This window comes from Ictalurus furcatus, chromosome 23 (genome assembly GCF_023375685.1).
Source record: "Ictalurus furcatus strain D&B chromosome 23, Billie_1.0, whole genome shotgun sequence".
Taxonomy (NCBI): domain Eukaryota; kingdom Metazoa; phylum Chordata; class Actinopteri; order Siluriformes; family Ictaluridae; genus Ictalurus; species Ictalurus furcatus.
This window is the reverse complement of record NC_071277.1, coordinates 18,982,464-18,994,885: the sequence shown is the minus strand read 5'-3', so window position 1 is coordinate 18,994,885 and position 12,422 is coordinate 18,982,464. Positions and strand designations below refer to the sequence as shown.

Genomic DNA, 12,422 nt, shown 5'->3' with positions numbered 1-12,422 from the left:
GCATACAGGTTTTCACACACTTACACCAGGAGAACTACACACAGAAAAATCTATACAAGTTAGAACCTCTTGAGAAACTAGAATTCATAACTATCCAGAGAACTCTTGAGGAACTCGAAGACTAGTTTTCTAAGAGTGGGAGGATTTCAGGTTGTCCCTCTGGAGGAACTCTTAATAGTACCAGGTAGAAACCAACACCAGAGGGGGTTCTCTTCCACAAAGTAGAACCCCCAAAGGAAACTAGACTCCTAAACCATCCAAAGGAGCCATAAGGAAAACTTTTTTTTCTAAAAGCATATATGACTCCAGAGGGTTTTTCGGTTTGTCCTTCTAAGGGAACGTTTAAAGTTTCAAGGCAGAAACCCACATCAGAGAGTTTCCCTTTCACAAAAGGTTCCGGGTAGAACTGCTTGAAAGTCCTTCATTATCCAAAGAAGTCTTCGGAAACACTTTCCCCTCCCCCTCCCCGCACAAGAGTGTGGAACAAATAAATAAAGTGTACTTACGGATTTCAGCTGGTTCCCCCCCCCCCCCCCCCCCCCCCGTGTCATTCCACTTTATTACACATAACTTTATTTATGAACTTTAACATTGTGGGTTCTTTATATTTCCGGATTTCTTGAGTTAATACTGATTTCTGGTGAGAATTTCATGTGAATAGCCTCATCGGGAAATATATTTACTGAAAAAAAAAATGGACACGTCCTACACTCATTTCCCCCGCTGTAACCTTCTAAAGATAAAACGTAGCTTTCTAAAGACAAAACATCACTTTCCAGAGGGAACACAACCTCGTAAATACGAAAAAGCACCCTTGCGAAGACGACATGTAACTTTCAACAGACAAAAAACGTAACCTTCTAAAGAGAAAACGTTCTGCTAAAGACAAAACATTACCTTCAAAACACGATTGAGCTTCTCCTCAACTGCTGCAAAGGGGAATAAAGAGGCAGAGAGTGTTTAAATCATATCGTAAACCTCAGTGCGCCTCTTAAAAACAAAACACTTCTGTTCGTCTGCGATAGAACACTTGAGTCCAGGTAACCACGAGGCTAGACTGACCTCAGACTGCAAACATTCTCACAATGAAGGATGATTACAAACAGGTCACGATGTGGTTTAAGTACACCCTGTACTTCTGTAGCGTTTATTTAAATAACCTCAGTAAAAAAATAATTTTTTAATAAATGGTTAGTGAATTAATACATTTTAGAAATGACTTATTTCATGGAACAGTATGGGAAAAGGGTGAAAACTTTATCAATGTAATTAGGAAGATTTATTTATCACTATAATTTGCAGATGATGATGATGATGATGGTTATTCTTCTTATTCTTATTATTATGGGTCAAACCCAAAAGGGTCGAATACCCCTACTGTTTTCCTATTATTATTATGATTATTATTATTATTATTATTATTCCGCTCGAGTCTATGGCAGCCCATATAACCGCTTGTGGGAAAGTTATGAAATTTGGCACACAGATAGAAGACAGTCTGATCTGTAAATTGTGCAAATTTGGAGTCTCTAACTCAATCCCGCTAGCGCCAAGAACTGTCCAAATTTTCACTCACGTTTATGTTAATAACCTTTGAACCGTGCGTCCTAGAAAAAAAATTTTCCCCCTTCAGATTCCTTGGCTCAAGGACGTAATTTTCCATCAGGAAAAGTTTTCCACCATTTTGAATTTTCTGAAAAACCTACATCTTCGAACTCGTCCTAGGCCGTTTGTCCGATCTGCACGGAAATTGTCCTGCATCATCTAGAGGCACTCACGACTTAAAAAAGTTATTCACGGAATTTTGATAAAGCGTATTGTTTTTGAACGGCGCTTCAACGAATGCGGTATCGTGACTCGAGGGTGCCTGCTCTGTTTTGGAATAGTGCCACCTAGTGGTCACGAGATATGTAAAAAGCACATTGTTCCTTATAACTTCTGAACAGTTTGTCATAAAATCAGCGAATTGGTCTCATTACATTCAGTGGGGTATACCGAGTCTAACGATATGAAAAATTCCTACGTCGGCCATTTTAGATGTCGGTCATTTTGAATTCAGTCATAAAATGCAGTATTTTACGAACGCCTTGGTGTATCGTTACGATACTTGGTACGTGTCTTTGGCACCATGCTCTGATGGGACGCAAAACGTTTTGGGACCAAAAAAATGATAATGCTATTCATAAAAATGCTAACAGCTACTGACTCCTTTTGCCTACAGTCATAAGATTGGTCTTAATAGATTTCGTGGTTCATGCCAACAACTTCCTGGCTGCCATTTTTAAATGTTTTGAAAACCTACTTATTCATGAACACGAGATTGGACGTGATTGGTTCGTTCCGAGCGCAGCCACGCCCCCAGTTATAAAAGGGTGTGCACGTGTACTGCATGCAACCAGGTTATTGTAACTTGTTTTTCACTTAATTTTTATACGTTGTAATTTCACATTTAGGGTGGAAAATGTTCTAACATGATTTATCTTCGATTCATCCCGCCCCCCATCACAAAAACCTGCCATTTAACATGGGTGTGTAGACTTTTTATATCCATTGTACATGATGCATATAGGAAAAAATATATTTATGCAAATTCAGAGGTGGAAAATACTTGTACACGTATTTGTACATTCTTATTATAACCCTTAAAGGCATGGACTCCATCTAAAAGCATGTTGAGATAAGTTTGCTCGTGTTAACTGGCTATATTTATTTTAACTGTAGCTTATGGTAAATATTGGTTACTAGCCAAAAATGAAAGATTCAAATAAATAAATAAATAAATAAATATATGTTTTAATCATGATTTAAAAACGTACAACCAATCATTTCACATTGAATTCATTCTCGGGAATCACTTATAAAAAATGAGATACGAGTACATGATGATGTAACCCGGGTCTCTGGATGGATTGGGGTTACGTCCGTCGTAGAGTCCAAAGTAGTGGATTGTGTTGGACCCGTTCAGGTCAAGCTGCAAATCAAGATTAAAATGAAATTACATTAAATTCAATCATTTAAAAAAAAAAAAAAATGTAGAGGAAAGCACAGATCAACACTCTTACAGTCCGGCTCCGAAGTCAGAGAATTTAAAAGATGATGTTTTGGGCAGTGAACATAAATTCTTCATCGCAGAACTATCGCTAAAAATATAATTATTGAACTTTAACTAAAGCGACTTGTGTTAGTTAATGTTAAAAATGATGCATGCTCACAGTGCATTATGGGTAATACACGGCTCAACGGCCATTCGGAGTTCGGTCAGTGATGTTTGTCGCTAAACGAGACCGATTAGCAGTGCTCGAAGAGGGCTTCGGCCTCTTTGATGATGTCACATGACGTGTCTCGGCCCAAACCTGCAGAAAATCCGAGGTCGTCTTGAAAAATCGCAAGCTCCTCGGAATATCGAGGAATTTGCTGGATTGTGTCCTGGAGGGACGGTTCAGTTATCAGTTTTTGTAGCGTTTACTGACAATGTTCACCGTTACATGTAACGTTAGCGCATATTCCAGCTAGCTACCAGATTTGGCATAACGTTACCGTGAGCGTTAGAAACGATTCTGTTCACCGCTAACGGAAGCCAAGACAGCTAGCTAGCTTAGGTTTTGATGTATTTAAGTTACAATCTTATGCCACACACTTACAACCATACAACTGAAATTTTAAAATCTCAGGCTTTAGTGAGAAAATGTGAATTTAATGTTACATAAAAAAAAACTAACTAAATAGATCAAATAAAAATGTATCCAAATATTAATCTTTAGGCATCAGAATATTAGTCAGGCATCAAAAGGAGGGGATAGTATTATTATTATTATTATTATTATTATTATTATTATTATGAGAGTTTTACAGTTTCAGTTCAGAGTAAATCACATGGAAATTAGCATTATTTAGCTGTTAGCAACCTGCGGCGTGAGATCGATCCTCCATGGGTCCACCTGCAGTCCGTCACACCACCCGGCGCGACCGTACAGCCACGTGCCGTGTTCGTTAGGCACCGCCCCCTCACGCACTCGCATGGCGCAGCCCAGGGGCAAATCTACAAAAACATTTTAAAACGATACTATAATCAGGATCAGGTGATGATACAGTACAGCTAAAACATTTCAAACATACTCTACGAGTCACTCTCTCACACTCGCTTCTATGGGACTGGTAATTCCGTCTCCGGTTTTAAGGCCACGCCTTCAAAATGGTCTTTTGAACCCAAATTTTTTTTTAAGGAAATAACGGCGTGTCCTACAGTTTGTTCGAGACCCCGAACAACGTCATGCGGTTCGAAACGAGTATGCGGTGGTTTAGTTTTGTTTGAAAGAAATAAAAAACTCGCCAGCGGAGTCGAAGGTGAGTGAATTGTTGTGGGCGGCGTTGACGAGGAAGAAGTGCGACGTCACGCAGAATTCGCCGCAGTTGTTATCATCGCTGCCGTGGCCTGTGATCACGGCGTACAGCTCCACCTGCATTATACATTACACACACACACACACACACACACTTCATATTACCTACTGACAAGAGGTCTGTGATACAACAATATGACACCGATACTGCAATAAAGTGTGTGCCATCTAATGTATATTTCATAATTTATGCATCATTATTTATTTATTTATTTTACATTTAGTCGCAGTATACAGCTATCATACTATAAAGTCTTTTACCTCATAACACATGGTCCATATGCTTATCCATCCATGTATAAACTCCCACATATAAAAAATGTTTATGGAGAAATTATTTTATAACAGATACACTTTATGGCCAGAAGTTTGTGGACACCTGACCATCACACCCATATGTAGTTCTTCTCCAAACAGTTCCCACAAAGTCAGAAGCACGTAATAGTACAGAATGTCTACTATGTCTGGGAACTAAGAGGAACCCAAACCTGTTCCGCCAACATGACAACGCTCCTGTGCACAAAGCCAGCTCCATGAAGACGTGATGTGTGAAGACTGGAAGAAGGTAGAAGAACTCGAGTGTCCTGTACAGATCCCTGACCTCAACCCTACTGAACACCTTCGGGATGAACTGGAACTGGAGTCTCCTCAGATCAACATCAGCGCCTGACCTCGACCTCACTAGCGCTCTCGTTCATTCGTGAACGAACCCGAATCCCCACGGCCACGCCCCGAAATCTAGTGGAAAGCTTTCCCAGAAGAGTGGAGCGCATTATAACAGCACAAGGGGGAATAAATCTGGAATGTGATGTTCAACAAGCCCGTGTGATTTCTGATGATGAAGTGTCACCAAACTCTTGGCCATATAACGTCTATTCCTTTTTATTCTAGAATCTAATACGTCGCTAGGTAATATACCGGAACTGTTTTGTAAGAGGAAAAGGTCAAGAATAAATAAATAAATAAATAATCTTAAAGTCGGCTCGGTCACCTTTTTCGTTGAAGGTGGGACCGTGAACATGATCTCCTTAAATCTGGAGTTGTAATCCCTGTCGAAGGTCCCGCCCTTGTACAGAAACGTCAGCTTGAAGGGGTAAAGCTTCTCAGGGGATTTTCCTGTAAACAACAAACAAACAATTAAATAAAATAAATCAATTCATGTTTATTTATTATTTGTGATTATTTTATTAAAAGGAAAAAAAAAAAAGTTCACACGGGTTCTAAAGTGTTGGACAACGACTAAGACAAAAAATGCTAGATTTCTATAATCAAACTAATAATAATAATAATAATAATAATAATAATAATAATAATTCAAAAAAGCCAAATCAAATGACTTTTAATTACTTTCTTAAATTAATTATGCTAAAATTGTGAAAAAAATGCCGACTTATTAAACACATTAAACCACATCGTTCTTCATAGTAAGAAGAACAATAAGTTAGCGCTGGAGATTTCGCTATTATTTCAGCGCTGTGAGGTTATCCTGAAGTTATCCGGAGCTGACCCGAGCGCTCGCTGTGGCTGAAGCGCAAGTTGAGGGATGTGATCCAGGGCATGGCCCAGGGCGGCGTCTTCATGACCAGATCACAGCGCTCGCTGTTCAGCAGAGGGAGGAGCGGAGACACGTCCGTCAGCCAGCGGCCCGTTCCTCTGAACACACACACACCACGTTTCAGCACGCAATTTCATTCGCAGGAGATTCACCTAAAACCGGCTCTGCGGCCCGAGCCGGGATTAAAACGGGACTCGCGACCTTCTGGCGTCTGACGCTGCCTTCGGGTCCTCCGAGGAACTCTGTGCGTGTGAGATTAGGAAGACTGCGAGATTACGAAGTGATGCGTGTTCGACTGGATTTCGCCAGAAAAACGGGACGGCGTGAGAAAACTTCTTCGGTTTTCAACTGATTTATTGTAGCATCAGAAACAACAAGGAGACGTTTATTTTGTCTTATTGAAAGAAAATAAAGAAACGAACAGTCGGGGCTTGTAGAAAAATTCACGTGTTCACGTGTCGTAATTCCGACGTTGCGGAGGAGTCCGCGTGCGTTCATCACGTAATTACGACATTTCCGACGGGTCTCGAAGGCGGCATCGACCGCCAAGACACGGCATGATCGCGGCATGATGTAATATACCTGATGAAAAAAACAACAGAACTCTCACCGAATTTGTAATGGTTATCACGGGAATTGTACTGGTTTTAATGGAGACTGTAACCGGGGCTCTACTGGTAATGTCTTGCCTTCTACTGGTGGCATGTAACGTCTAGCGGAAACCATTTAGTCCCACTAATGGAAATGGTTTTAATGTTTAGCTGATGGTTTGTAATGGTATTCGTAGTGGAAACCATTAGAATATCTACAATGGTTTCTATTGTTTTTTTTGTTTTTTCCCCCCAGCAGGTATTTAAATCTGAATGAATGAAGGAGTTTATTTATAATGAAATTTTTATTTGTGCCCAAAAAATCGTAATAAAAATAAACGCATGATGAAAGAAATAAGCACAGAAAAAAAAAATGTATAACCAAAACAATCTTTTTTCAATTTATTATGAAATATAATTACAATTTTTTTTCTAATTTCGTTCCATTTCTTATTATTGGAGGTCTTGTTTTTTTTTAAATAATTTTTTTCATTTTGTAAACACTGTTCTTATTATAATATACAGTATATTGGGGCTCCCCCCCCCCCCCCAGACAGGACTTTCCTCCAATTCTAAAATCAATACCTGTAATACACAAAGCCTCCTCGTGTGTGTGTGTGTGTACCTGCGGAAGGCGGTGATCCAGCGGCCGAGCTCCATGTTACAGTAAGGACCGAACTGATCGCAGCAGATGAACAGCTGCACCGTGTGATCCCAGTGAGCGCACGTCTCGTCCCTGCGGCCCGGGCAGGACAACGCCGCGTCCAGCTCCAGCACGTCAAACCCCAACAAGTCTGACCAAACGACACCAGACGTCAGCCGCAACCGACACCGAGATAACCGGACGTCTACACAGGTTTAACATCATGGTGCGTGTCACATCTTCACCGTTTCAGTGAGGACGCCGTTAAATCACGTTTCGTCGATACAACGTATACAATTATTATGAAAATAATTAAATGTGAATCCTGTTTTGAAGGAATAGTTTGGACAAAAAAAAAATAATTAATTAATCAGTTCATTAAATGAAAAAACTTCTTCCATTTAATTCCTCTATAATTAAGTTACACAATTATTACATTCGATATAATGAACTCATTCACATGAACGCTTAATAATTCTCAAATTAGGACTCAAATGATGATGTTTTTATGGTGCATTTTTGCTCATATTGCTAAACTTATACATAAACAAACATATTTAATATTCTAGTTACCTTTTAACATCTCGCTTGAATTTACTCGTGTGTAATTTTATTTATTTATTTTTTTAAAATAATTTTTATTTATAAGTCTTTCATTTTAATTTAAGTCATTTTTCCGGCGCAGACGGAACATCGGAGAGTTTCAGAGCGCTCTAAATTTTAAAAAAAACAAAACAAAAAACAACAACAACAACAACAACAAAAAAAGCTATACGCATTCTTCATATATGGAATATTACTCTGGTGGATTTCCTGTTCACTTCCTCAAGTCTCAACGTCCCGTGCTTTCGGAGATGCCTTTCTGCTTCTCAGCGCGGCTGTAAAGAGTGCTTATCCGAGTCACCGTTAACTTCCTGTGACCTGCTGGCCGTTTTTTTCCCTCATTTTGATGTTTGATATGAACATGAACCGAAGCTCTTGGATTGTATCCGCATGATATCACGTACTGCGCTGCTGCTGACCGACCGGCTGATTGGACAGCTGCATGGAAGGTAAGTGTGAAACCGGTGTGGAATAAAACACTGCTCTGTTATGTTGCTATTAACCGTGAGCTTAAACAGACCTCTGGGAAGCTTCACCAGGGCCCGAGCTCCTGCCTGTCCCTGCATCAGCGTGTGATTAAACACAGGAACGACAGCCGCAGGACGTTTAACACGAGCCAGCAAGGCGGCGTTGAAGTCAAACCTGCCGAGAGAAACATCTCTTTAAAAGGTGTCAGTCATAACCAGTCACGTTTCATATATATATATATATATACACACACACACACAGAAAAATAAAGTGCTGTTAATATTGTTCCTTCCAAACGTTTCGATTTCTTCCAGGTTTATAATTCGGTAATCTCGTAAACCCACATTCAATAAACATTTCAGCACCTTCTTATGTTTGTTTTCTTCTTCCACTTCCGTCGTTCTGTCCTGCTGTCCGGGGTCACTCGATGCTCTCGGAGGAACTAGCAGAGGTAGCTAGACGGATCCGTTAAACTGATCCGTTTTTAATCGCCGGACTCTTACGCTAGTGTAGCGGGTTAGAATAATGACGAAAATAGCACAGACACTTTTGCTTCAAACGCGGCTTTGTTCCGTGTAACATCTCAAAATGTCAGTACACAAAATGTTTGTGATGTTAGCATAAATGTAAAAAAATAAATAAAGGGATATATCGAAAGAGGAGATCGTGAGTTTCTTCTTGCAGACGTGTAAACCAAGCGATTAAGACCCTCGTCCTAAAAGCTCAAATCAATACGTATAATGATGCACATTTGCCTGTTAACCTTTAGAACTTTTGGCCTAAATTAGGTTTTTTTTCATCTCAGAGAGCTCTAAATCACAAACATTTATGAGGCATTATGAGGGTGTTATGAGGGTGTTATAAGGGTGTTATGACGTGTGGACCTACCACTCTGCCTGCCAGCTTAAGAACCGGAATGAAGGATACAGGAACCAGCCCATTTCCGACAGCGCCCCCTGCTGGTCAATCGCAATAAAAAAGTTGGGTGATGGAGTGAGCTGGAACGTGACGTTCACCGGCTTCCCTGATCTGTTAACACACACACACACACACACACACAAGTCCAAAACCTGACACAGTACATTTTCTTCTCCGTTATCAGGATTATAACCTCCGAGAGGGGCTTACGATAGCGCCTGAGCCACAGCAGGCTCGAAGTGCAGCATGGCAGCAGGAATGTTCAGGGTGGTGTTACACTCATCTCCAGCACAGTTCATGTCCTGGATCGGGTTGCCAGGTAACGCGTGAACCAGCACACCTACTGCTTTGGAATCTGCCATGGCTTTAATCTTAGGGGAGGAAAAAAGAGATAATATGTACGTATGTACAGTACGTCAAGATGTTTTAGACATGTTTTGGAATCTTCTGATTGGTCAGAAGGTGTCGATTACTTTTCAGTCGTTTCGTTGACGTTCCACAACGTTAAAGGCAACTACAAATGGATAAAAAATTTTAATCTACGGGGGTGAAAGTATTCAGCCAGGAATAAACGTTTTATTCATCTGGTTTGCGCGAAACGAACTGAATCGGACCGACTCGTCACGTCTCACGTCTCACCTTAGTGAAAAACGAGCAGCCGCTTTCAGAAACCCAGGCCACGGCTCCGGCGGCCGCAGGAAAGGGCTCGCAGCCGTCACCCGCCCCGACCACGACGTACTGCTTATTTTCCCAGCGGCCATTCAGCCAGTCGTACCTGGCGTTCAGGCACTTCGTGATCACCGGAACTTTCCATTCTGAGAGGCGAGAGTGAGAGAGAGATGAGAGCGAGTAACAGTCAGTATCACACACGGGTTCTGTATTTGTATCTGGTTGTGAACAGAGCGTACGCACCTGGACCGGTGAACACCGCTTGTGCCAACCCGCAGTTGTGTCCGCCGCATCCCCACGAGTAGAGCACTCTGGGTATCCAGTTCCCCAAGGCGTAGACGGGGATGGGGGAGAAATGAAGCCTGGATAAAATTTCCTTACCCCTGATGACATGAGAAAGGATGTTAGATAAAGCATGTCGTGTGAGAGTGAAGAAGAAAGAAGAAGTAATAATATGCAAACTCCTGGCACACAATGCGGAGACGGGATTCGAACCCAAACCCTGGAGGTGTGACGGAAAAGGTCCGACGACTAAGCCACTTATACCATGGTGATTTGCCAAAGAAAACTATTTTCTATGTATTAACGTATGACACGTACTTTTTTTTTATACATTTATAATTGCGTTTACTGTCGTGGAACGAAGTTAGTGCCGTAAGTTATCACTTGCGTTATAAGTATATAATAAGTGTATAACCAAATATCATATAATAAGTATATAACCAAAAGTTTGTGAAGCCCTGACCATCACACCCATACTCTTGTGCTAGACATAGATGTGGAGCGAAAATATCAATATAAATTCAACATCAGAACCCAGAATGCAACAGATGCATGGTCTAATGCACGTACACACGCACGTACACACGCACGTACACACGCACGTACACGCGTACATACACGCGTACATACACAGACACACACGTAGACGTAGACGTTGACACACACACACACACACACACACACCTGTGCGCTGCGGCGGCGGCGACCCTGTAAACCTGCTCTCTCATCCACAGCACATCCTGAGCCGCGGAATCATCCAGAGACAGGAAGAGGATTTCAGCACCGACCGGAAGGAACTCAATCAGATCGGACACGGAGGAGTTGGACGTCCAGAGACACTCCAGGAAAGCGGATTTATTCGTAAACGCGTGGATGATCACGGAGGAGTTGGACGCCTCCTTGAGAGGATAAACAAACTCCCCGTCTAGGGTTTGAACCCGGAAATGTGGAGCAGGATCTCCCGGGTCAAACCCGGGTAAACCGGACCGCTCTCGCGCGTGGACTCTGGTGTTCACGCTCTCCTCCACAGCGCTGGGAGCGGCGTCCGCGTGACCGGACAGAATAGAGCAGTGAATAATAAAATACAGAATAAAACACACAAGTGTCCGGGCTGAGTGACAGCTCGTCATGCTGAGACTACAAAAGTGAAAATGAAAGCAAATAAACAAAGTCTACATGATGGATATTTACGGCGGCATTTATACTCGTTCGAGTCACGTGCTCAACGTCACGTCCTCATTTACATAAAGAGGCGTGGCTTAAACAAACCCGGAAGTTTTAGCGGTATGTCCACTTCAATCCTGAGCTGAGCGCGAATTAGTAAACAAACGGAGAACTTGCACCCAAACAAATAAAATGTATAGTTTTCTTGTCTGAAATACAACCGGAAATGATTCATTCATTCCTATTTTATGGCAGTTGAGCTGGACGCAAAGTGATTATTATTATTATCATCAATATTGAGATGGCATGATATGGCAATTTTTCTTTTCCGATATCCGATATTTTTTTATTTAAAATCTACTACGTTTTAAAATGATTTTTTTAAAGAAAAAACTGAAGCACCTCACACAAAAATAATTTGTAAATATAATCAAGAATAAATATGATAAAATCTTAATAACAAAAGAAAAAAACCCAGCCAAGTCCGTGTGTGTAAATATTCACAAACAAAAATAAATTTCTGTTCTATTTATTAGGATACCGGTGACTGACTGGAAGGTCGAGGGTTCAAGCTGCCACTGTTGGGCCCTTGAGCAAGGCCCTTAAACCCCTCTCTGCTCCAGGGGCGCTGTAGCATGGCTGACCCTGCACTCTGACCTCATCTTCCTAACATGCTGGGATATGCAAAGAAAAAAAGAATGTCACTGTGCTGTAATGTATACGTGAGGAGTAAAAACTCATCATTATCTGATATCCAATACTCTGATATCCAATCCAGTATTTTTTTTTTTTTTGCTGGTACACGAAATACTTGCAGCAATATACTTCTCTGTGTATACAAGAGTCTTAGGCACCCTATTTATTTAGTACAAATTTTGATCGAGATTTATGACTGTTGCATTATTGAGACAGTTTATATAATTAGCTTATAATATAGAATTATTATTCTGTATAATTAGTGTGTATGTATATACACACACACAGTATATATAAACATTTTAAAAAAAAAACAACAAAAAAAAAAACACATTGATTCTTTCCATCGAATAGGGGTGCCATTACTTCTGAACTGACATGATATAAGGTCAACCTCTTTATAACCCGAGGTCGGTATGGATAACGTAATGAAA

The 12,422-nt window shown here is 41.0% G+C and overlaps 1 protein-coding gene across 2 annotated transcripts; it reads right to left on the bottom strand.

The window, feature by feature from the left end:
* Positions 1-2,327: 2,327 nt before the first annotated feature.
* si:dkey-256h2.1 (uncharacterized protein LOC337520 homolog) lies at positions 2,328-12,315 on the bottom strand. Of its 2 annotated transcripts, XM_053611361.1 has the most exons (12): positions 10,813-12,315; positions 10,090-10,229; positions 9,817-9,992; positions 9,388-9,548; positions 9,148-9,288; positions 8,312-8,433; positions 7,171-7,339; positions 5,908-6,053; positions 5,392-5,516; positions 4,331-4,457; positions 3,906-4,039; positions 2,328-2,971 (listed from the first exon to the last, which is right to left on the bottom strand). In XM_053611361.1, the coding sequence occupies exons 1-12, from the start codon at positions 11,256-11,258 to the stop codon at positions 2,852-2,854; spliced, it is 2,007 nt and encodes a 668-aa protein (XP_053467336.1). In that variant the 5' UTR covers positions 11,259-12,315; the 3' UTR covers positions 2,328-2,851. The 2 variants fall into 2 exon arrangements, 1 of the variants encoding a protein (XP_053467336.1); XR_008384440.1 differs by lacking the exons at positions 2,328-2,971; positions 3,906-4,039 and adding an exon at positions 4,889-5,149.
* Positions 12,316-12,422: the final 107 nt, after the last annotated feature.

Bases quoted from the DNA above. Each gene is read 5' to 3' on its own strand.
- si:dkey-256h2.1 (XM_053611361.1), bottom strand. From the start codon at position 11,258: ATGACGAGCTGTCACTCAGCCCGGACACTTGTGTGTTTTATTCTGTAT. The intron at 10,230-10,812 runs GTGTGTGTGTGT...TCATGTCATCAG, and splicing joins GCCGCCGCCGCAGCGCACAG to GGGTAAGGAAATTTTATCCA. The intron at 9,289-9,387 runs GTAAGCCCCTCT...GTGTGTTAACAG, and splicing joins GCTGTGGCTCAGGCGCTATC to ATCAGGGAAGCCGGTGAACG.